This window comes from Lissotriton vulgaris, unplaced genomic scaffold (genome assembly GCF_964263255.1).
Source record: "Lissotriton vulgaris unplaced genomic scaffold, aLisVul1.2 SCAFFOLD_1705, whole genome shotgun sequence".
NCBI classification, from domain to species: domain Eukaryota; kingdom Metazoa; phylum Chordata; class Amphibia; order Caudata; family Salamandridae; genus Lissotriton; species Lissotriton vulgaris.
This window is the reverse complement of record NW_028252178.1, coordinates 4,157-29,722: the sequence shown is the minus strand read 5'-3', so window position 1 is coordinate 29,722 and position 25,566 is coordinate 4,157. Positions and strand designations below refer to the sequence as shown.

Here is a 25,566-nt window from a genome sequence, read left to right as displayed (position 1 = left end):
GTTATAAGACTGCGTACTACTCACTCAGCTATTTTGCCATGGAGGAGAATATGTTGAGCCTCAGCTACATGAATTTAAATCTGAATGTGCTGCTAGAAGGATGGTGGTGAGCTCTGCAGGGGAAGGGAGCCGAATTTGCATTTGGACAAGCAAAAGGGATGGGCATGCACCATTTTTGGCGCGGTTCCAGCCTCCGTCGTTAAAACTTCCACACACCCGTAATGTAAGTGCTGTAGACCAAGGAGCACAACGAGAAGAAAATCAAATTGGAAAAAAAACTGTCTTAAACCAGTGGCAATGCAACTACCTGGTGAAGTAAAAAATAAAAAGGCACTTTAAATTTAAAAAAAGTTTTATTTAGACTTGAAAGAAGTCACAAATATATAATGCACTTGAAGATTTCTTTGTAAAAAGTGCTGTACACCACCAACCCAAAAGGATTGATTCTGCATCATTATAAATAAAAATGAACATATTTACAGGTCAATTAGGCATTGGTTACATTTCTTAAGCTTAATGTAGAGTGCCCGTAATCATCGTATCGTTTTTAGGTACAAAGCTACAAGATCATGTAAGACACATATGACTTAATATACATTTAAGTTCCTTCATTCCATCCTTGAAATGTTTTCATTGTGTGCTTCATATTTTTTTATCATTGAAATAAGAATTCAATTTATTTATAGATTTTAAACCCTTATAGCAAAATATAACATTTCCTACAACTTTCTAAAGTTAAGAAAAACACAGTATGCCCAATTATTTTTACTAGATAAATAGGCTCTTTGATTTCAATGACACAATTGATCATCATAAGTGTTTGAAAATAGTGCATGAATTTACAGTAACCGTCACAAACAAAAAACTGACATTTTGTTCATCAAAACCCGTCCGAAGAGAACCGTCTTCACTTCTAACAGCTCTAAAATAGCACTGAACTCACCTCTGACGTGTACTAGCTACAAAAATATTATACACCTATTTACATTTTTATATGTGATTCTTTGTAATTATTAACACTCTGCAACAGCCCAACAGGTCAGTGCTATTCACAGAGCACAAACAAATGAACAGAATATGAAGCAACATGTAAACAAAACAAATTAACAGAGAACGGAAAATAGCTGATAACAAAATGCACCATGATGTAATTATCCGAAATTGGGCATACATAAAAAAAATTCAGATTGCACACATTCTCCATCTTTGATTTTGGGGACTCCCTTTTTCCATGTTCACTATTGAATCAAGTAAGATATGCAGGTAAAGTTGGGTTATCGACATGTAAAGCAGAAAGAGACTTTTCATTGGAGCTATAATACCATTTACAGCGCGGGCTTGAAAGCCTCCTGAAAGCATCAGCCATTGTGCTCTAGTAAGTGTCAAAGGAGCTCGAGTCTGGTGACATCACAGTATACATGGTCAAGGAGTGTGTATATGCGCTTTACTATAAGGGAGCAAACTATGCTTTGCAAACACTGCCGGTGAAATGTGATACCAGCACACTGCGAAAGGATGCGCCTCAACGGGAATAAAACAGAGCTGCTAGTGATGGGGAAAGCACCATCAATTTGGTCCTCGGCTTGGTGGCCACCAGAACTAGGTCCTACGCCCATTCCCTCCGAGCATATGAGAAACTTGGGTGTACGTTTGGATGCTAATCTCTCCTTTGAACATCATATTGGAGGGGTTGCAGGCAAATGCTATGGCATTCTGAAAAGTCTTCGCAAGACTCTGGACTTACTTCCCATTACAGCGAGGAAAACGTTAATACACGCTCTAGTCACCTCCCGTCTTGACTATGGGAACTCACTGTATATCGGTTTGAGTAAGAAAGGAATGCACCAACTCCATTGTGTTCAGTAATGCGGCTGCCAGAATAGGACTGAATCTGCCCCGGAAGTCATCAGGGAGCCGTGCTTTAGCCACCTTGCACTGGCTTCCCATACGGGAGCGTATTTTGTTTACACCAATGTGCATGGCTCCGCGTATTGCTCAGGGAAAGGGCCCTACATACCTACAAAATATGTTGATCATTTATCGTCCCAAGCGGCATCTGAGATCCCTAGAAAGTATGCAATTTCAGATTCCAGGTATTTACAAAGCACGGATGGGCGGCCGATCGTTTAGGTATTTAGCCAGTAAACAATGGAACTCACTTCCTAATGAGCTCCGTATGGAACCGTCTGAGATGAGGTTCCGTCTGAAGCTAAAGACTCACCTATTCCCTAAGGAGAGGATCTGAGGTCGTTTGTGGCTCCCACCCCTGTCTTTAGCCGGGATAGCTGTTGTGGCTCTTCTATGGTCTGTATCTGCAGCGCGGGGACACACTGCTGTAGTGTAACCAGGCGCTTTACAAATGTCTTTATTATTATGATTATTATTATTATGAAGGTTTGAAAACTGTGTTAGCAAACAAATATTCCTAAACTCATTCATTCTCACGGTTGTCGGCCTACTTCTTAAGTCAACCACTTGCTGGGACCCTTTGTTACTTAACACGCTACTCAAGTTTTTATATATAGGTTAGTAATAGGTTTTGTTTGTAAGTGTTCTGAATTATGGCAGGTTAGGGAAATCAGAAGGGGAAATAAAATGATTTGCTGAGGAATACACCAATCTGGATAAAGTGTGAAGCCACAGCCAGAACGAAGGACTGGCTCCACAACTTTAACTCTAGGCCATAACTACTAACATCCTACAAAGATGAGATTCCTGCAGAAAGCTAAGAATAAATTATATATTATTGTTTTTTAAACATCTACCTGTTGGTGGGGGTATTTTAAATGCATGATCAGTCAGTTACGAGTGATTATGAGTTTCCTGCAGAATAAAGTTAACTGCAGCTTCTGTGGGTGAGCATGCAAAAAAAATTTGCCACACAAAAGTCAGACTCGGCCTCCTATTACCTAGGACTTGACAGGTGCACTTCGGCAGACACGTCAACAGGGACACACCTGCGAGTCCTTACTTTCGTTTGTCAGACCCATGCAGTTTTCTAGTTGTTAGCTAGCTGAGCCAATTGAAGAGTAGCAGATTATAATGGTCTGCAAAGATCAACAGTGTCGTGTAACATGGACTTCTAAGGTAAACTTGTAACAGCGTCAGATGCACAAAGGCCTTTTGTGGTCAAAAACCTGGCGATTCACTGGGTTTGCAGTCGGAAAGGGGATTTGTACAAAAGCTCTTATAGTAGGGGGCAAGCATTGCTGATTCCTAAAAGGGGTTTCGGGACTCATTACAAATCTATCTGCCACTTGGAAGGGAATGCCTTCATTGTTTCTGACCACCTCTGCGGTCACAATCCACCGATCCGTCACCGACCCTGGAGCAGGGGCAGTCAGCGATTCGCAAAAAAGGGAAGCCGTTCCAACTGCGCATCCATGGTTAGCGAATGGTAACAGAGTACCTAGTTAACTAGTTCTATTCCGTCACATCAACCTTACCCAGTACATAAGCAGTTCAAAGCACAGGCATTACCCCCTATAGATGTATGTGAGCAGGAAATCGGTGAAACGCTATATCCGAGGAACAAGGGACTTAAGCCTTTAAGGCAATTATTAAGACATAATATTACACAAAAACCCAGTTAAGGCCTATATCTATTTTTCTCCCTCCACTGAAGGGGTGAGAGTTAATTTCAGTTTCATTTGACAGTGACCTCCTGGGACATTTGTCACCAAAACCCCTTCAATGACTAGATCACTTAGTAGTACATAGAAAAAGTTATTCATAAAGATGTAGTCGGTCATGGTTTGCAGCACGCTGGGCGGGTAAGGCTGTGGAAGACAAGGCGCATCAGCAGGCGTCCTAGGCCTCATTTGCTGGGCTGCCTGGCGTGCTTGCTTCCGGAGGCGCTCAGAGTCCGCGACCGCTGCCTGAGAATCTGCTTCCCCGGGAGCTCCAGGTCCTCGAACAGGGGGCTGTCGATGATGTCCGTGGCCTCGGGCCTCTCGCCGGGGGTCGCAGAGAGCATGTGCTTTACCATGGTGTGCTGCAAAGAAAGATGCATGCATTATTCAAGGCTTAGAAACCACTAGCAAAGACCCTGGCACACACTGCAACAATCATCTGGGTTCACGAGCCGTGACCCACTGCGATTCACAAAACAAAGGGTGAGAAACAAACTCTTGTAAATGTAAATTGATACTTGTATAGCGCACTACTCACCCGCAAGGGTCTCAAGGCGCTTGTACGAATACTGCTGTGGAACCCATCCTGGCTTTCCCTGTGAGGCGTCCACTCCTGGGCACCCCCAAGGTGGAGGCCAGGCATCCCTAGCGTTGTGGGGGCCGTTGTGGAGATTAAGCAAGCTATTAGAGTTGCAGAGTGGGACTCCATGATTGGAATAGGCGAGAATTATCAGGTCCGTGGAATTTTGAGCCCAAGACCCGCCGAGGCGGGGAATTGAACCCTGGTCCCGGGCTAGACCTCTGCATCAGGGTCTGCCGTTCTAACCATTGAGCCACACTTCTCCACTCTCCAACCCTCACTCTGGTCAGCCCAGCATCAGCTACACAGCACACAACTACAAGTGGAAAATCAAAGCATGCACGATGCACAGGAAATACATTACTGAACCAAAACACGCCCAACCCCAGACTCACTGTACTCTATGCACCAGCACAAACTTTAGCAACACAAGAGATATAGAAGGGGGATTCTAGATTCTAGCGTTTAGCAAAATATGTACAAACTCAAATGCAATGCTTTGCACTGGGAGTGGAGCCAGCTCGACTCCTGGACGGATGTGCTGTGCTGTCTGGAGCACTAGAATGGTTCCTTCTTCGGGGCAACGAAGCAGCGTTGGGCGAGTACAGGAGTAAGCCGAGCAGACACACGTAGGCAGGTGCAGCAGCGAGACTGACAACTCCACATTCAACTATTGGGGCTCGTCGGCTGCTGCAGAAAAAAAAACCTCTCCTCCACAGAGGTCCAACAAGATGGCGTCCACCTGCATCTTTAGATCTAAGCTGTTACTCATTTGTTTGGTGCATCCGGGCGTAGCAATATCACCTTGATTACTTGGCATCCATAGATTGATTTGTCCTTTTATCGACTGGCTTGACCGATATTATGACCCTGCCATTGAGTCTCACATTGTGTGTCCTTTGTCCATTAACAAGAGGTATAACTAAGTGCAAAAGAATGGGGCGACTCTGCAGAATCTCAAAGCCTTCTAGCACATCAGCTGGTTTTTGTAGTATTTTAAAAGCATCCTACGTCCTGCAGCTGCCATCTAGTGGTCACGTTTAAAACTACTCTACAGCCATGAAACTAAAACGACGAAAACAGCTGCTGTATTGCAAATTTACATTATTTGTAAAATTAATTTATTCTAGCCCATTAAACACTCTCTAAACTAACGTCGGCATTATTTATACATTATAAAATCCATCCATCGTCAATCAAATAATTTCCTTAAATGTTTAAAATGCAATCCCTTTTATACACACTGTTAATCCTGCAATTAGGACTCTTAAAAAACGGAACCATAACATTTGGTTTCAAGCACAATTAATGGGATACGACCACTGTCCTTTTTCTAATACCAGTTCCTTTATAAAGTCCACTACATATTGCACAGTACAATTTTGTTTTTTGCTATATTTTCTCAATTATTTTAAGGAAAAGGGTTTTCCTCAGTTTGGTAACACGCAAAATTAGAGTTCCACCTTCCTTGGCTTCAAATAGGAGAGTTCCACCTCCCTTGGCTTCAAGCTGGAGAGCTCCTTGCCCTCCATGCTGAAAAACAACCTACAGAGCCATTGCTTGCTGGAGCTATCTGCCCCTGGCCCCAAGCGCGCATGCTCCCACAAAGGGATATGCAGTACTCCCAAACTAATGAAACTTATTAAGGCCTTATTTAGAGGTTGGCGGATCGATACACCATCAAAATGTGACAGATATCACGTCCGCCTTATTACAAGCCATTATACTTTCTTCCTAGTCCTCAACTACTGACTGTGGGGCGGTATTGAAGAAGGATTTAAGAGATGGACAACCCTTTCGACTGATTTATTTATTTTATTTATGTCATTTCTAGAGGGCATGAATCACCCCAACCGGGGTATCTCCGCGCTATGACGGCAGTAGACAACTGAGCCCAGTAATTTAGAACCGAGAGGTTTTTAATTGCCTTCTGAAAGATAAGTAGCAGGGGAGAGACGAATGTGTATGGGAAGTTGATTCCAGAGAGAAGGTGCAACATAAGAGAATGATGCTCCCCCCAGTCGGGTTTGTTTTATGCGAGGTACACAGAGAAGCTCTTTGGCCCCAGAGCGTAGGGTCCTCGAAGACCGTATCAAGAAGGCGTGAACAAGTGGGATCTGGTAGCGGAGAGGACAACCTGAAGTCAATGGCTAAACTCACTGAGCAGCTCTTTGTGGAGAACCTGGGAGGAGATTGGCAGTACCCTCCCAGATCCTTCTGACAAACAGCTGGCGCGGTCACGGTGTCTTCGGCTGGGAATGGTCCCTTGACTGCACCGACTCATGACGAAACTGAACACTTGGAAACTCTGAAGTTATAGACATGAAAGTGAAGATTGCCCCCTGTCAAGGGATAAATTAAATGGGAACTGTCCCACACCTAGCATCATTTTAGGAATGCAGGATGGTGGAAGGACAAAGTGTTTGGCAAGATGGCGAATGGACAAATCTTCGTACTTACAAAGGTTGCTGATCCCCCTCTGCAAACATTTTATCCTTCCACCATAACATCAGTTTCTTTTTCCCACCGGCTTGTGTCCTGATCACTTTAGCACCAGCTAAAGACATATTTCCACATCATTAATCAGGTCTCATCAGTAATTCTTCCCAAGGACCCCCGAGATGATTCTTCAGTTCTTCCTTCAGGTGACTATATGTTAAGTCGTGGTGCTAGCAGATGACATCTGACCATAGTAGCCCATGTCTCTTTAGGTTCGAAACGTCTACCCTAGCTGCCAGTTGTGAGTTCGTAGGTGTTACCAAGTTCGAGAGAGTACATTTGGATTATAGTTTCTTGTTTTGGTTTTTACCACTTGGATATACCCAAAGAAGTGGAAAACACTGTCCCAAAAGCATTACAAAAAAAAAAGGTTCTGCAATATTCAGTATACACTGGCAACAATGCAACAACTACAAGGTGTTGGATGGAATGCTTGCATTAATCTTTGCCACTGGCAATTGATATGGGCCGCGTTCCAGTCCATCCTTTTTCGCCCACCATGCCACTCTAGACAAAGGCCCGCCTGCCTCCTTCGACAGGGAGCTCTTTCGACTGCCCTGGTCCAAGGAAGTCATGATGGATAGTTACAAGCTTGATCCGCAGATGCGCTGGTGAGGTAACACATCTTTGACATGTTGAGCGTTTCTTTAGATGAGGGCATCCCTGGAGGTTTAAAGGTAATGCATCCCCTATTCTGGTGCTGGCATTGGAAAAACTGGAAAAAACAAAGGGTGAGCTCCAGATGACCTCCATAAGGGAGGTACGCAAGTTTCTGACATGCTGTAAGGTATAAGGGAGGCCTGGGAACACTTGTTTTGTTCATCACTGAAGTGGCTCTTTATTAAGCTAGAAACAGTATCTTTCCAGGACCCTAGCAACCCTTTGTTGCTCAGTCCCTTTCCTAAACTGCCATCCCTAAGTGGTTTTGATGCGTCAACGACTTATTTCACCCGTCTTTGCATGTTATTCGCTGCCATAAGCAGATCACGCACTCCCATCCTTGTTTGTTTCCACAGTTTTGCTAGCAGTCGATACAGAGCACATTTTCTGGAGCTGAATAGGTGGCAATTACCCCCAAAACGCACATCTGGGAAGCACCCTTGAGGAACTATTGAGGATGAAAAAGTTTTATAAAACAACCCAATACACTACTTATACTTCACATCAGTAGTGTATGCTTCTACATGTCATGAAAAAGGGCTGCACTCAACCACCAACGTGCAATAAAAATAATTTCAAAGGTACTCTGAGCAGGAAAAGGAATTTAACAGTAGAAGCTAAGATTGGTCTTTAGTCGAGTTGCCTATTTTTTTCATTTGCCACTAGCTGCAGAAAAAATCTATAAATATTCTTCTCTATTTTTTTAAAGCTCAGTTCTGATTTTAGAACATTCCTCTCTAGCCTTTTAATGCCCAGTTCTCCTTAACAAGCCTCAAACTGCTTTTACTCCCTCTTCAAGTTGCCCAAAATATCAGTACATTGAACAGTTTTTGGTGTTCTGTATATTACGAGAAAATGCTGATGAACTGTTAACATTCTTAATTTTACACTTTGTTTGAGGAGCAAAACTCTAGTTTTAATTCTACGACCCTGGATTTTTTGCTATTAAAGGAATATTGCAATGACATGCTTCTGCACAGATTCATTCAAGCTACAAAAACAAAAGGTTCACCAATGAAACCAACATATTAACACTTTAAAAAGCAAAATTGTAGGAAAAAAAACACAATTCGTTTTTAAATATTTGTTTCTTAAAACTGCACAGAGGACGTTGAAATTAGGAATTATGCAACATGGCTTCTTCTCTCCCTCCTTACATCACAAAATGGAACTAAAATGAGCACAAGAAACTGCTGGCAACTGGCAGTTTTTCAAGCAATTTTCTGGTTAAAAGCAATTGCAATGTTATTTTTTTAAATATAAATCTTGAGAGCCTGAAAAACCATAATTTAGGTGGCCAAAGAAAATCTTGAACTGTAGCTTATGGATTGCAAGGAACGCTGCATATTCCATTTAAGAGAAATCATAGCAATGACTCATGATATCAAACAATTATCAACACTTTAATCCAAACAAAAAATAATTAAAAATCCCCATTACATGAAAGCATTTGCAAAACAACATATTGCTAACTGAGTTGTTTCAGTGTTTTCTTTTAGAAAGCCTGCAGACTTGTTACAAGTGTTTAAGCAGTTAGACTGCTAAGAAACTCTAGTATTTTTATTTTGTTAGAGCACCCGTTGTTTAATAGTAGTTACCTCTTGAGCATACTGTTGAGTGAAGAGTGGTGGAAATTGCAAATTCCTCACATCAGTTAATATCTAAAATAGAAATAATACACTTGTTAATGAAGAGCATCAACAGGAAACAGCAATGCTGAAAGACAGCTCAAGACTGTTCCTTGAGCTAGACAGAAGTGTACTGTAATGACTGAAGATGCAACAGAAAGAGCAAACACAGCATAGCAACATGGCTGGTCACAAAGAACTGCATCACAATTTACTTTCAAAGCATGGTGTTGAAGATGGACATCCCCCACCCCAGGAGCAAACATTCCTGCTGTATTCACCCAACTCATCCACTTTAGGTTTACAGTAAGAGCTGAAACATATACACGTAATATTACAATATGATTTTGGAAACCGAAAGAGGTGAACACTACTGGATTTAGAGTGCTGAACTATATGTTCACAACTAACAACTTTCCAATTTAATATGGATTGCCACCAATATTGCTGAGCAACATACTATTTGAGTACTGTCGTTTACCATGGGTGTCGCACAGCCACCAATACCACCGCGCTCCAATTGGAAAACCAAGACACTCACTGTGAGTTCAGAGCTTGCTCTAGCACATGGTAAGAGCTGGGAACTAAGTCACAGTACACAATACTCAATATCCCTGTAAGGCGGCTGAGGTAGACAAGGACCTTTATCAACAGTAAAGTTAGAAAAACAGTTAAAATTATGATATAGAAAGAACCTCAGGAGGTGCTAGGATTTTCTGGGCCAAGATAGGATTCGCAAATGTTTTAAAATGTCTATATGCTAGAGTGTCTAATAACTTTGTGATCGATATCCAATGTTATACTGCGAGACGATGTTTGTGAGCTTTTGATTATAGTGAAGACTATAGTTTGCAAAAGTAGTTCAGATCACTATATGGGCCAGACAACTGCATACAATGTAGCAAGCTGGCTACAGTATATCTTGCCTTCTCTTTCAATGGTCTTTGGCTATGGACAGTCCACTGGGCCGAAGAAACAAAGTCAGCATTTTCAGGCAAACACTCTTTGGCTGAAGCACCCTACACTCAAAAAAAGAAAATTAGATGCCCATGTACCAAAAGATCAAATGACTACTTCTGCATGCCAAGACTCTCAGTATAGTCCCAGGTGGGCAACAACAAGCTAGTAGTTGAGACTCCTAAGGACAGAGTTTTGTTGAGTACCCAACTGAAGTCACAGATTTTAAAAGGGGACAAATGTAGTAGTGACCCGACTCAAACTACGAGCTCCTATTTTATCGCCCGTATCTCAGAAAAGAGTGGTTGTGGTCAAGGTTCTTAAGCAGCATGGGTAGACACTGATCCGGCAGGCTTCATCAGTCTAAAGCAGGAACTGCGCACATAAAAGTGTTCTTAATCCAGGCTTCAAGTTACACATTTCATTTGTGTAGGAGAAATTGCACACTTACTCTGACTCGCTCCATCTGAGTGCTGAATGGATACAAAAGTTCAAACAGAATCAGCCCCAAGGAAAAGATATCCACTTTGTGGGAGTAACTTTGTCCATAAATCTAAAAGAAGAAAACAAAATCAAATTAATGAAGAGGGTACTTTTTAGAAGGGTCAGAAACCCACAATCACAAGGTTTAGAGTGGACAGAAACCAAAGTGAAGCTATCAATTCATACTTCTGAGGCATACACCAATATTTTCACATTTAATATTTGAGGTTCGGCAGTTGAGACCTGACACCTTCACATACACAACTTTACTGTCTTTGGCTGGATTCATGACAAATGGAACGAAACGAACAGTAAAAAAATAAATGAAAATGAGAAAAAAGGCAACCAGGATTTGCCATGCAATTAAACACCTGCTACCCCAAACATATGCTAAGAGCACCCTCTAATATTTCAAAACGTATCTTACCTCCCCAGGGAAGGCCTGGAAAACAAATAGTGAAGAATGATTTTTACATGGATAAGAAGCCTGGACACCTAGAGAGACTGTGTTGATTATGAGGATATTTTTGGTCACGACCCACAAAGACGCATAATAGAGTTTTTATACCACCAATGAAACTCTTTTGATAGTTAAAATGACACACTATAAAAATAAAATATTGTAAAAACTGAAAATCATTCTCCCAATTTTTTTCCGCAAGCATACTTAGAACTATTTATCTGCGGACCAGGGCAATCGGACTGTTTAATTACTTCATTTTTTTTATTTACAAGTTGAAACCATCTGCGCTACATCTCTGCACACTCCCAGGACACAGCAATGGTTTTACACACTAAGCACTTTTATAACAGGCAGAATTCCACCAGGTAGAAAGTGCTGTCCCACCATACAAAATGTACAACAGTTGTGCAAAGTTTACCTGTTCAGGACTCATGTAAAGTTTTGTTCCCACTTGTCCAGTGTGTCGGGCGTAAGCAGGCATTGGTGTAAGGACAGTCTCGTCATCTTCATCTTGGTCCATGGCAGTCACAAGACCAAAGTCCCCAACCTTTACAATATCATCTATTGTGAAAAATATATTGGAAGGCTGAAAAAAACCCAGATTGAATGTATTAGTGAGGAAGTACACGAAATGCATAGACTGATGCTAGATGCTGGGCACATGAATTCCACAAAGTGATGGACTGGAAGGAAGTCAGTCAGGAGAGTGCATTTAGAGTAAACATAACAGGCAATCTGACCAAAAACCTAACAAAACTCAAAATGACCGAATGTTGGTTCTGCAGCATTTCTGTGGAGAGACAGTGGCAGGCGAGTTAAGGGCGCCGCGGGTGATGGAAGTGGGGGCCACAGGAAGGACCCGGTACAGGGACGAGTACAGATATTGCAGTATTTCAAGGACAAACTATGCACAAAGTTAAGTGCTGGTCATGACCTCACACTTCATAGGGATTTACAAATATATCCACCGATTTCCCAAGATATGGGATAAAACATAGGTTTAACTTACAAGTAATAAATATCACAGGCAGCTGTAAGGCTACAGTATCACTGTCAGCATTTATGTGTCTTGGTTAGTTACAGATTTATTTGTAATGGTGTTGTGTCAAAGGAAGCTCTTTATTAAATGTATTTAGGGAAGTAAGTCCACAAATTATATTTTGGTCATCAAAAATTTAAAGAATTTTCCGGAAAGTGCAAGAAAAAAAGTCTCAAAGGCCAGGTACTGAAGCTTTTTAGAATTTCTTATTACAGTAGGTTTTGTCCAAGGAGTGGAGGGCACCCACAATAGACATCATGGTTTGCCAATGTCACCTCAGGAACCCTACCGGCCCGACGGACCAACTCATAAGTCAACTCACTGTCTCCTTTCAAGGTACAATGTCTACTAGCAATCCTCATGTTAGGATAGATGTCTTGCACCCATGTAATAAGATTATTATGGATTATGCCATCGGAGTGTTCTAAAAACTTGGTTGACTTTTCATCAGACGTGATCAGAAATGCCTTGGTGCAAGTCTTCGATCGCGGTCTCATCTGCTTTTTGAGGCCTCAGTCCCCATGGCAGATACAGTAGAAAGTTTTGTATGCAGCATAATCAATACTTGATCCAGGTTTATGGGAGACTGACTTGCACTGCGATGGAAGAAATGGCCCTTAAATTACCATGCTGAGGCATGTTCAGAATATCAATGTTAACTAAGGTACTAAAAAAAAGGTGCCTCTTTCAGAAAAAAAATATCCTATCAGAAGGAGATTTCCTGAGTCGAAGATTCAGCACAGACACTTTTTAGGGTAGTTGCAGCCATGATTATTCAGTTGTGTCAGGTGTGCTACAAGTAAGGGCTCTATGCTAGACTGGCTGCTTTCTGTAATGAAAAAGGTTAAATATCTACAAAAGCATAATGCAGATGTGCTTGACTCTCAGCCTCAGAACTGCCTCTTTCTACCTGTTATAATGGGTCTTAAGTAGAGTACTTTGAAACAGCTCGTCTCGACTGCGGGAACAGAAGCAGTTGCATGGAAGCGGACAAGAAAGGCACTGATCTGGGCATGAGGAGGACGATCCACTTCAGACAGTGTAGGGACCCAACTGTGTCTACACTAAGGGGCCGATTAGGATCGAAGAAAGGGACCGTCCACCACAGGGGCGGAGGTCCTGTGCGACGAATTGGATGCACCCGCTACAGTGGCGGGTGCATCCTGCATTTTTAACATTGCTGAAAGCACCGTCCGCCGCAATGCTAAAAATGCATGTTGTGCAATTCAAAGCACAACATGACAGGCACTGCGCAGTGCCTGCCACGGTGGCAATGCCGCCGTGGAAATGCATAGGACCGCCAGCATCTTAATATGGTTGGCGGTGTCTCGCAGACACCGCCACCATATGTAAGCACTTTGCGACCTGCGGAAAAGCGGCGGACGATCTTGCCGTCCACCGCAGACTGGACCCCCCCGCCATCCTTATGTGGTGGGGGGTCATTTCTGTGAGGATGGCGGACGGATTGCCCCCGCCGGTGGCTACCGCCAGCCCGGCGGGGCAATCCGTCCGCCATCCTAATCGGCCCCTACGTTTTCATTCACTGTTGGACCACTGGAGTATAAGCAGGTAGCATCCATGCACATCCTGTTCATGTGTGAACGAGCAGGAGAGCCTGGTGTCCCCAAAACAATATATGTTCAAGACACCAGCCTGGAAGACTGTCAGGACCATTGATGTGCATTCCTTCCCGGGTGCAGGGGAAACACACAGACCCAACACAGCTCTAACGGGTTGAGAGCTTTTAAACAGCCCCAAGACCGCGGCACCATTTAGAGGCGAATTTAACAACACCAGTGCCTCAATGCCTCTACTGAGGATTTCCAGGTTGGTAAAAAATAACAGAATTATGATTAATATGTCAGCAATTTAATACCAAGTCTCCCTCAATCAAGAAGTTCACCCTTGAAGTCTTAAACTACAAATAACTGCACAGCTTAGTGCGTATATAATTCACAGAACCTACTTCACATCAGAAACTTAATAAAGCACTCTCATCCTCTTAATCTTCAATCACGTTCTCTTTCACTTCTGAATCCATGCCCAAGCCTGCTCCTTTTGCATCCATTGTTGGCCATGAGAAACCATCTCATATCATGCACTGGAAGCTCAAACCCCCGGTGCTCCATTGAAAACATATCTGAAGATTGTGCAGTTATTCAATTTACCTTTCTTGTTTCCTCATGTAAGGTTGCTTTTCTTCATGTATTTAATTAGTAAACATGAAAGGTGTTCTCATTTGATAGGGAACTACACAAATACTAAATACAATAAATGGTTAATAAATAAATAAAAAGGTTTTCTTCAGCAGCCAGAACACATTACTCTTCATTGAAAGGTGCTAGCTCCACATCAAAGACAAAGAATGTGAAAAGAATATACTGATGAAATTCAAAAACAGGTTAACAAAAGGCTAATGTCCTACCTACTTCATCAGACTAGTTAACGAGATAATTCTAACACTCACTGTACTAAGTAAAGCTAAGTTCACACCTCCCTAGCTGAGGACAGCCAGGTGAAGAACACAGAAGTTACAGACAGATGAAACAAAACCTTCAGTTATGTCTCCAGTTTCTGGGGGTCAGCAAGGGTGCCAGGAATCAACACATGATCCATCTTCGGCTACAGCAGCAGCTTTCAAGTATCGTATATCTACTCAAACACCATGCTGACCCCATGCGTTGTCACCATCAGACCCATGAGCCTGTCCAAGACAGACACAGGAAGCATCATTTTATGATCTTTAGTAAAGACCATTAAAGACTCTCAGCAACAGCATGGCTACGAGCAACAGAGCATACCTACGCCACCAGGCCTGCACTGAACAAATATTTGTGCATGCCTGTGCAATACTTGTGTTAAGATGCATAAATGGTCATCTGGGGGCACGAAGAGTGAGAACTTGTTTCAAAAGGACTATATTTGTGTTGTGGGGCAGAAAAGTGACTGATGGGCAGGGAGGGGGTTGGGCATAGGAGGAACATAACAAAACTCTTAAGCTTCACACACGTTTTGACAAGTGTTCCCCTACTAGGATATACACTAAACTAATCTTGCAAAAAAAATAATAAACTGGAGTATGCATTACCTGGGTAGGAAAAAGAAAGGAACAGTCACACATTTAATGAGGAAGGAGCTGGTGGATGAAGAAAAGATTTCTCAGCTAGGAAAAACCTTTCTCAAGCAAAGGGAAAGATCCACTAAACTTACTATTATGGAATGCCAATTCCACAAACAATCCTCGAGTACAATTAGTGGATTTCCACGCGTATGCTAAGAGATTTCTGTGAATCTCTCCCAAATTAGACATGCACAAATTGTTGCCTTTTGTATACACTAAACACATTCACTACACCTTTGCAAATAAGGTTGCCACTGTTTTGAAAATAACACTTGACACAAGTTGATTTAATCACTTAAATCTTAATCTCTGCCCTGCACTACTTAAATCTTAATCTCTGCCCTACATCAGCTATAAGTAGTACAATTTTCACTCTAAAAACTTGCCTTTTGCTTTCTTTTACATTCGATTCTGTGCCCACAGTTCTGGGCACTTGACAAATGTGTTTGCCAGCAGACTAGTTATGCCATTCTGCCAACAGACTAGTTGAGTCATCAAACTTATGCTGAACGCCAATAACTGATAAAGAAGAGATGATTATTTCCACCATACAGGATTGCCAGCACTCTGCGCAACACCAAAGGATGGTCCTTAAATTGAGTTGTGCGTCTCTCTATCAAACATGACACCGGAACAGAACTGCAAACTGGTTATACACATTGAAGCATGAATCACACTTTTTTTGTAGGTGTCTCTGAGCTTTAACACTTAGTACAAATACCAGCAACAGACGGTATTCTAAAGTACTTAATGGATGAATGTATACTTTGCAATAGAGAAACAGAACAACCTTAATAAAAACACACCTTGAGATCCCTGTGCATTAGTCCTTTAGTATGCAAAAACTCAACAGCTTCTGCAATCTGCAGGAAAATCTGCAGACTGTCCGTCCGCGGTCGATCCTCCAACGTACACCGGGCACTCATCCAGTCTTTAAGGTTCTCCTTCCGGCAGAGTTGCATCTGGATGTACAGGTAAACTTTGGGCGAACTTGCTTTCACTTTTTCCCCAGTGTTTTTGGTCAGGTCCAGGCTTAGGGTTTTAGGCCTGGGAGGAGAAACCGAGATTCGGGGAGAGCTTTCGGATGTGGACTTTCGTTCAAGGGATTCACTAGAACATGTGTCTTTTGCGGCCCAAAAATGACTCAAATGGGGATTAAAGACATGAACTCTGTTTTGATTGTTACAGGAGTTATCACAACCTGAGTCTTCAAATACTATGGAGGAAGAGGTCCTCTCTCGCAACTTCCCACCCGAAACCAGGGGTGGGCAATGTTCATATGACTGTTCCATTTCGTTTTCATGGACAGGACTGCCGCAGTCGCTACGGAAGCTGTCCTGAAGATGAAGCATTGGGTCTGTGGACTGGTTTAAATCCAGGTTTTCAGTAGTGGACGATTCCATTGGGGAACTCGGCCCTGCCACTGATCCAGTCTGTAGAGCCGAGAAGGAGCCGAAGCTCCCTGACGAAGGAGTGATCACTTCCACGTGTTCTTTCAAAGAGTCGGTCCCATGATATTTGATGGAAAGAACATCGAAAGGCGTTGGAGAGCTGAGCGGCCAGTCCGTGCTACAAAATAAAATGAATATATTTAATGAGTGCAATTTATTTTTGTAACACTGCCACAGTGGGTATCGTTTTAGGAGTGTTTACTAGATCTAACTTTCAACTTTTCTCAACCGTACAAGGTAAGCTACATCATCATCTTACTGACAAAACTCTGTGATTTGGAGTATTAAGGATATAAATTAGAAAATGCAATGCCTAGAAAGGTTTTTTTTTTAACATAGTTCAACCCACAGTGGACATTTCATATATGTAAACGTTAAAAAAGAAAAATGGAGTTAAAAACATAACGTGTAGAATAGAATTTGAAGTCAAGTGTACCATGTTAAAATTAGACTCTGCTTAAATGTGTTTGCAAACACATTCATCTTCATATAAATCAAGCTGTAAAGAGGACACATCAATAATAATTAAACATTTTCAAACAGGAAAGATAGAATAGTTTTAAAGTAAAGCAGCCGAGGGCAGCTCCACAGCACGTCATCACCTCAAAGGCAACACAGATGATGTACCACGTCCACTCTACTTCTCACCCATGAATATGTCTAAACCAGGTCTGTTCAACACAAAACCTGCAATCTTCAATGAAGGCCTCCCATCCTCTTCTTTTTATGCAGTTCACAAAGGTATGTGTTTTCAAAATTAGTTTGGTGAGTTCCATGAATGGAAAGAAAGTAAGAAAGATCATCTCACATGCTGCTTCAATACCAGGCTGTGCTCTTGGCTGTAAAAGGAGAGCAAACCTAAGCATTTATGCTCCAAAGCTCGGAGTCTCACGTTTTCCAGTTTCATGCGCGAGTAGCTGTTCCAGTGCAGGCTTTTTTCTCTGCATTGTCTTAGACCTATTTATCCCATTATGAAGTCAGGATGAGCCTCTTATTCAGGCCTGGGAAACTTGAAAGCTCTGCATGTGAGAAGGCCATTCACCATTACACACAGCTTGCCCCCCCTCACCCTCCTCCTCTTTTGGAGAGTTTTTGTTGAGATTTTAACTAATACTCAATGAGCGTCACTCAAACCGTGGCGTCATCCGTCCTACTAAATAGCTCAAGTAAACATTGTATTAAAATTATTTCAGACAGATCTTGTTGTCTATCTCCCTCATGAGTGGAGTGGTGTGGCTCACTGGTTAGAGGCGGCAGACCCAGAAGCAGAGGACGGCCCGGGACCAGGGTTCAATTCCTGACGCTGCAGGTTTCTGGACCAGGGTCAGCGGACTCGATAATTCTCGCCTCGGTGCCTACTCTAACCAGGGATCACACTCGGCAACTCTGGGCATTAGCTTGCCTCATTTCCACAACGGCCCCCCACATACGCCGGGGATGCCTGGTTTCAGGGAAAGCCAGGACGGGTTCCCCAGCGGTCTACAGAGCGGAGATACCCCATGTGGGGTGATTCATGCGCTTTACAAGACATCATTACATTACATTACATTACATTACATATTACATTACATTACATGAGAAGCAACCAAAGGCTCAGTGCCATATTACAGAAGGTACCCTTAGGCGCTCTGCCCATATTTGCACACGGCTCACTTTGTACTACTGAAATACTGATTGTGCCAGTGCACATTTTGCCCCTAGGGAATCTTAATGGGGAGTTGCCTTATTTGCATGGGTGTGAGTGGCTACAAGCAGAGTGTCTGCCTTTGCTCTGCCCTTAATTAGCAGGGCCACTGGAATTATGAGATTGTGCGGCCGAGCGATTTTCATATAATTCTATCTGCCGCTTTTCACAACAACAAAAATTTGTTTCCAGCACAAATGGTTAAAAAATTACTAAAAATGCAGACACAAAAGAGGCAGCAGCTTGAAATGACCACTCCTGCATGTCACTGCAATAATGTACCAAGCACAAGCGAGGAGCTTTCACCTAAGCTGGAGACAGCACATTTTCTTCATATCGGGTGCACTGTCCCAGTATCAGGAGAATTCAATATCTGGGCATAACGGGGCAGATGTGGCCACTGCACCCAGGGCAAAATATGGCTGCTTCTAATCCTTTCTCTTAATTATGTCCAGAAGTTGCTCCACATTCTTACTTATATTTCTGTCCTTGAATTTGACAAGAGAAACTATGTATTAAAAAAAACCTGCTTTCTCATTGGATCTCTATCCACAATTTCCCTTTCTCTTGAAAACCGTAGGCACATCAAGTAGGGAAGTATTTCTGCTTTCAATTCGTATCTTTTTCCTGAAATAGGATCACAGGCTTTTTACCAACTATAGTTAATGAAGAATTCAGATCAACAGGCCCATGGCTAGAACTGATCATTGCTTTTGAACCTCTGGATATTTAGATGCACTCATGAGATCCTGCAGTGGGGGTGTGGACTCTCGGCCAGGACAGCCTGCTGGTCCATACTATCTGGCCGAGCCTGACGGTGTCTGTCAAAGAGCATATGCACCCGCTTCAATGAGAAGTTGTCTCTGGTGGAACAAGTGAGATTCGTGCTGTCCACACGTTTTTACCAAACAAGATTGTTAAAAAAGATGCTTTCTTCCATTGTGCAACATATGAGGTGGAAGTTCTAAGCCCAGCTCTGACCATGCGGATATCCATAACATGGGGCCTTCCTGCCTCCACAATCCACAGGTTTCAAGAGACTCGGAACATGGTCAGGTTTACAAACTTTATTAATTTTGACTATGTTTTTACTCGATTCATTTCAAAAGCTGCTCTTAATGCGCCCTTCCAGGGTTTAGGCTGGTCTGCATTTGAGATACATTTCGTTGGTATGCTGCCTAAGGGCCGATCATGCTCCCCTTCTACAATCTGTTCCACGCTTTGAGAATCTCCACTGGGTTGCTTGTCTATACATTCTGCAAACAGTCCCTACAGGCACCCTCACTCAGTTTGCACAGTCCTCTGTAAATCCCTGCACTGCCTTCTCCGGGCTAGGCTGTGCTATTTAAATTCCTCCAAATATTTAAGAAAAAAATACTTTTACTTGTGAACATTTTCCACTGCTTCTGGCGTGGAACAATTCATGTGGTAGCCTTTAAATCCCCTCTGGTTTTGCTTTGTTTGCCCTAAATTGGCAGGGTATGCCCAGACGTGGGCCCCTTGCTTACTTTGCTACTGGAGTCAAGCTAGCCCGGCTGATGACGGCTGATTAGCCAGAAACCGGTCCCAGGATGCTTATTTCCGGTCCAGGGAAGACATGACTTGGCAGTTCGGTCTGGATTGTTCCCATGAGGCACAGGGTCAGCTTGATTTGTATATGGCCATATCTGAACTGGGGGTGGCAGAGTGAGCTAAAGAATGATGATGAATTAAACCCAGATCAGTCAACTGAGGGCGAGTGCTTGCAATGTTCAACACACCGTCCATCATCCCCTTTGGTTTTGCTTTAGTCTTTAAATCTAGACATTGATAGTGGAGATCACACGTTCACATGACCTAGTTATAAACATTTTCTAAGTTTAAATTGTCTGGTGCCTTTGAAAAATGTGTTCCGAGCCTATACATTTTTAGTCTTTACCGGTATATTATTGAGCCATTTTTAGATGGATTTGTTCGAATTACTCCGACAAAGCTCAGTTTGTTTTAAGTTTGCACATCCAATCAACATTATCTAGGGTTGTCACTCACTATGAAGAACATGTACAACAAGCTCATGCCTTGTGCGCTTACAGCCAATGACTTCAGATCACCCATGGCTGTCTGACGCAAGATGCACAATGGTCGAGGGTATCAATAGGTGCTTGCCTGTATCACTCCTTCATCTTGTAGCCCTGGGCAGCTTCCTGGCTAGCAAACATCTCACGAGATTTGGCGGGTGAGTTGTTAAATGCAGTCTTCAGGGCATTACTGATTTAGAGATTGCACCAACATATCCATCGGCGTAAGGGTAATGAGTTTAACATGAACGGGGTCTAAGTAGCAAAGCAATGGCCCCTACCTTCATGTGTACTTTACGCCAAATGTCGGCTGTTGATATAGTTGCTTTTCGTGCCAATTTTTTTTTAAATTAAAAATAGCTAACCAAAGAAATATTGAGTGCTTGCAACTTAGAGCTTTACTATCTGTGCCAATAAGACACTGGGAGGGTTTTTTAGGATGTTAAACTCAGTCGGTTGTTGCAAAGCGAGACAGTAGAAGTCGTGCTCCGCAGGTATGCTCCCTAAATTGCACAAAAAAAACCTCAATGTCCAACACAGAAATTCATGTAGAGTAAAGGCTTAGAAGTTCAAATTATAAACGTTGTCTAAAACCAAACCAGCCCAATCAATATGTTAAGGGAAATTTAAGGATGATAAAACATTATATATTAGCTAAAATTGATCATTTACGAGAGACAACGTAATGAGCATATTCCTAATGTGTAACAAACTCCACAAATTTATTTGCAACCTTTATCAAATGAAGCCCTTTACTGAAATATTGACATTATTATTTAAGCAAACAAATGTTAAGTATCAGGAGAAAAGGAAGACAGTCAGTATAACAAAGCACAAAGCAAAAAGAAAATAAGCATATAGAAAATGACCAGCCACCCTCAGAAGAGGGAAGGAGGAAGGGTGACGAGGAAACCGCACGAAAGCAGAGTACTCACCAGATAAAAAAATTACAGAATGGAAATAACTCATTCTTCTACCGGATGTTTCTTTCGTTAGATTCCTGATCATTTGAGGGAGGATATGTGGAGCATCAACATCTAAGAATCGGCCTAGCAGAAGCAGAGTAAAACCAGCAGACACTACAGACAGGGCTGTTTGTTGATCCTAAAGGCTGGGACATGTCAAGCACTGGTGCGATGCAAGAGTGCAGTGTGGACACTCAGCTTTCAGCTGACTTGTTCCCAATGTCTTCCGGGGATTATTTGCATAAATATACATCATAAGCTGCCAAATAATACACACACTGTTTATTCTTGATATTCTTTCTAAAGATTGTCATTTTTTTTATTGATGATTTTGACCTAGGATTTGACCTGTGTTTTGAGGGTATAGAAGAGTTAAACATTTCTGGTGCCATTTATGTCCCTAAGAGGTTTTCAGTGCTTCTATGCTCTTGCCACTATAATCACTGTAAACTAAAAAAAACAAATTTAAATATCAGAATCTACAGATAACACCACCTAGTACCCACTTTGCAAGTTAAGCTACTCCTGACTCATTCTTACGACTGGAGACTAACCCTGTGCGTAGTTTGCGTAGTAGCGATACGCGTAGCTACGCGAAGTGCACTTCGCACTACGCGAGCTACGCGAACTGCAAAGTGAGTGCACTGTGCAAAATGCTGTTCGCACTGATTGCACAGGGCCGGATGCTTGTCCGCACTGTGCAATCAGTGCAAACCGCATCTTGCACAGTGCAAGCAGTCGTTTTCTGCCGCTCAAGTAGAAATCTACTTGAGCGTCAACTTTCCTAACGCGGACTGGTAGTTTCTCAGTGCAAGCGTACGCGAGCATACGCAACCACTCGCAATGAGAAACCTGACCTCCCCGCGTTGAGAATCTCGCCGGGAGGTTTATATTCCACGCTCCCGATCGGCAACTTGATGTTGCTGATCGCGAACGAGGAAAAAGTCTCGCTGGGATGTCATTTTGCTCGCTCGCGTTCGCCAACTTGACGCTGTGAACCGCGAGCAAGCAAAAAATGGCCGCTATGCTATGCGTGTTTGCACTGTGCTACATGCAATTCCCGTAGTGCAAGTAGCGCAAACTACACGAGCGTAGCGTAGTACTTCGCCCAGGGTTACTGGAGACCTCTTCAACATAATGAATGGTGGGATGAAGAGAAGAGTGCAATAATATTTTTTAAAGATTTTTTTTTTAAAACACCGTGACTTGGGGATCATTTAAAATGTGTCTGAATAATATATATTTTGCTTTCAAAAACATTGTTTAAGAATAAGGCAGGATAATTAACCCACGAATCAGGATTTTTCAACATTTTGTTTCCAAATTCTGTGAACAATGTAGCAAGAATCATCACTAATAAGTGATTTTAAATTTCACCTTAAAGAAATATTGTTAATGTATTTCATGATAAGCAACAGTTTAATCAGATGGTAGGAAATACAATGCATGTCTTACACATCCCCGCCACCATGAAAAACAACTTGTAAATTACTTCACAAATTACCTTTCGTCCTTTAACCAGATCTCATCCATCTTTTCCTGCCATCGCTCTGGTGGAGCTTCCAACCAGGCATTAAAATAGCGGACAATGCCTGGATGCTCAAGTTTAGCTAATGCTTTAACTTCACGCATTACTTTTTCTCGAGCCAATTCCCTGAGATAAACAGAAAGATATAAAAATTAAACACACCTCAAGGATCATGCAAGCCACAGAATCACAAGTCTTTACGGCAGCTGCAATATTTTATTCAAAATTATGTGTCTGCCACACTTTTCACATAATTCACAATCTGATGCATAAATTGCTGAATTCCATAAAACATGCCTCCAGCTCAAATAGTAAAACAAAAAGTACTAACCCTGCTGCAAAAGTAATGCAAAGAAGTTCCTAAAACTCAGCAAAAGGTAACCTGTAACCGTTCATAAAAAGATTTAAAAACAAAAAAAAATCCCATGGATGAGATATCCTTCTAGCTTATTCTAACTTGCATAATCTTTCATGGAAATTTGTTTTATTAGTAGGCATTACATCAGCAAGAAGAGAAAGCAAGATACCAGGTCTGCGCTTTCATGACAATATTTCTTCTGGAAAAAGAGTCTGGGAAGGCTCCCTTGGCTTCTGAAAATGACCAGTAAAAGTATTTTTCTTCTGGTTTACCGGATCCATTCTCTCCTGATGTAAGAATATTTTACATCGCTGATGCCAAAAGACCATGCTGATGTAATTATGACATGATGAAAATCAATAGGATATTTACACAACATATTGTTGATTAAGCGGATTGTGATGGCATATGTATAAATCAAGGGCAACCAATCAAGTAGGTCATCAATCAATCAATCAATCAATACATTTGTAGAGCGCGCTACTCACCGTGAGGGTCTCAAGGCGCTGGGGAGGGGGAGTGCCGCTACTGCTCGAAGAACCAGGTCTTGAGGTGTTTCCTGAATGTGAGGTGGTCCTGGTCGTAGGTGGGAGGGGAGGGAGTTCCACGTCTTGGCCGCCAGTTAGGAGAATGATCTTCCTCCGGCGGTGGTTCTGCGAATCCGTGGGACGGTGGCGAGGGCGAGGCTGGAGGAGCGGAGCTTGCGTGTTGGAGTGTAGAACGTGAGGCGGTTGATGAGGTATTCGGGACCTAAGTCGTGGAGCGCTTTGTGTGCGTAGGTGAACGTGATCCTTGTGTTGACGGGGAGCCAGTGCAGGTCTCTCAGGTGGGCTGATATGTGGCTGTGGCGGGGGATGTCGAGGATGAGTCGTGCAGATGCGTTCTGTATTGGTTGGAGTCTTTTCTGAAGTTTGACTGTGGTACCTGCGTATAGGGCGTTCCGGTAGTTTAGTCGGCTGGTGATGAGGGCATGGGTTACCGTCTTTCTAGTTCTGGTAGGGATCCACCTTAAGATCTTACGGAGCATGCGGAGGGTGTTGAAGCATGAAGATGAGATGGCGTTGACTTGCTTGGTCATCGTGAGAGAGGAGTCCAGGATGAATCCCAGGTTGCGTGCGTGGTCAGTGGGTGTTGGTGCGGTGCCCAGTTCTGTGGGCCACCAGGAGTCGTCCCAGGCGAATGGGAATGGTCCGAGGATGATGACCTCCGTCTTGTCTGAGTTCAGTTTCAGACGGCTGAGTTTCATCCATTCAGCGTCGCTTTTCATTCCTTCCTGGAGGTTGAGCTTGGCGGTGGCTGGGTCTTTGGTGAGGGAGAGTATCAGCTGGGTGTCGTCGGCGTATGAGATGATGTTGAGGTTGTGTTTGCGTGCAATGGTGGCGAGGGGGCTCATGTAGATATTGAAGAGGGTCGGGCTGAGCGATGAGCCTTGGGGTACGCCGCAGATGATCTCGGTGGCCGCGGAGCGAGAGGGAGGCGGACTCTCTGGATTCTGTCAGAGAGGAACAAGGTGATCCAGTTAAACATTGTATGTATGTACCTTCATGTTCTTTAATGGTATCTTTTTAAGTACCGAATAAAGATAATTTGAATTTGAATTTGATCCAGTCCAGAGCTTTACGTTGGATCCCGGTGTTGTGGAGGCGGGTTATTAGGGTGCAGTGGCAGACTGTATCAAAGGCAGCTGAGAGGTCTAGGAGGATGAGGTTTCCCCGTTGTCGAGTAGGGTCCTGATGTTGTTGGTGGCTGCGATGAGGGCAGTCTCGGTGCTATGGTTAGCTCGAAATCCGGACTGGGATGGGTCGAGGGATCCATTGGCGTCGAGGAATGCGGTCAGCTGTTTATTGACTATCTTCTCGATCACTTTCGCTGGGAAGGGCAGAAGAGAGATGGGGCGGACGTTTTTGAGGTCTTTAGGGCCCGCTGTGGGTTTCTTCAGTAGGGCGTTGATCTCTGTGTGCTTCCAGCTCTCTGGGAAGGTGGCAGACATGAGGGAGTTTTTTATGACGTACCTTAGGTGGGGAGCGATGATGGTGTCGGCTTTGTTGAAGATGTGGTGAGGGCATGGGTCGGAAGGAGAGCCGGAGTGGATGGTGTTCATAGCGTGGGCGGTGTCTTAAGTGCTGATGTGAGTCCAAGCGCTGAGGGTGGTTGTAGGGGGTGTTGGTTCGGTGGCTGGGGCCAAGTCTGGGCGCCGAAGCTGTTGTGGATATCGGCGATCTTGCGGTGAAAGAACGTGGCAAGGGAGTTGCAGAGGTCTTGCAACGGTGTGATGTCATTGCTGTTGGCGTTGGAATTGGAGAGCTCTTTTACGATGCTGAAGAGTTCCTTGCGTTTGTGTGTGTTGTTGTCCAGCCGATGTCTTTTTGGTGGTGCGGATCAGCTGGTGGTGTTTGCGGGTGGCGCTCATGAGGGCTGTCATGTTTTCTGTCGTCTGTTCGCGGCGCCAGGTTTTCTCGAG

The 25,566-nt window shown here is 43.2% G+C and overlaps 1 protein-coding gene across 1 annotated transcript; it reads right to left on the bottom strand.

Annotated features, from left to right (window-relative positions):
* Positions 1-334: 334 nt before the first annotated feature.
* On the bottom strand, positions 335-22,898 carry LOC147662645 (eukaryotic translation initiation factor 2-alpha kinase 3-like). The gene is made up of 6 exons (XM_086951027.1): positions 22,724-22,898; positions 15,869-16,631; positions 11,321-11,488; positions 10,408-10,509; positions 8,970-9,032; positions 335-3,994 (listed from the first exon to the last, which is right to left on the bottom strand). The coding sequence occupies exons 1-6, from the start codon at positions 22,849-22,851 to the stop codon at positions 3,818-3,820; spliced, it is 1,401 nt and encodes a 466-aa protein (XP_086807153.1). The 5' UTR covers positions 22,852-22,898; the 3' UTR covers positions 335-3,817.
* Positions 22,899-25,566: the final 2,668 nt, after the last annotated feature.

Coding starts and splice junctions, on each gene's coding strand:
- LOC147662645 (XM_086951027.1), bottom strand. CDS start 22,851: ATGCGTGAAGTTAAAGCATTAGCTAAACTTGAGCATCCAGGCATTGTC. Junction 16,632..22,723: donor ATCTGGTTAAAGGACGAAAG/GTAATTTGTGAA, acceptor TTTATTTTGTAG/CACGGACTGGCCGCTCAGCT. Junction 3,995..8,969: donor CTCAACAGTATGCTCAAGAG/GTAACTACTATT, acceptor CTTTCTTTGCAG/CACACCATGGTAAAGCACAT.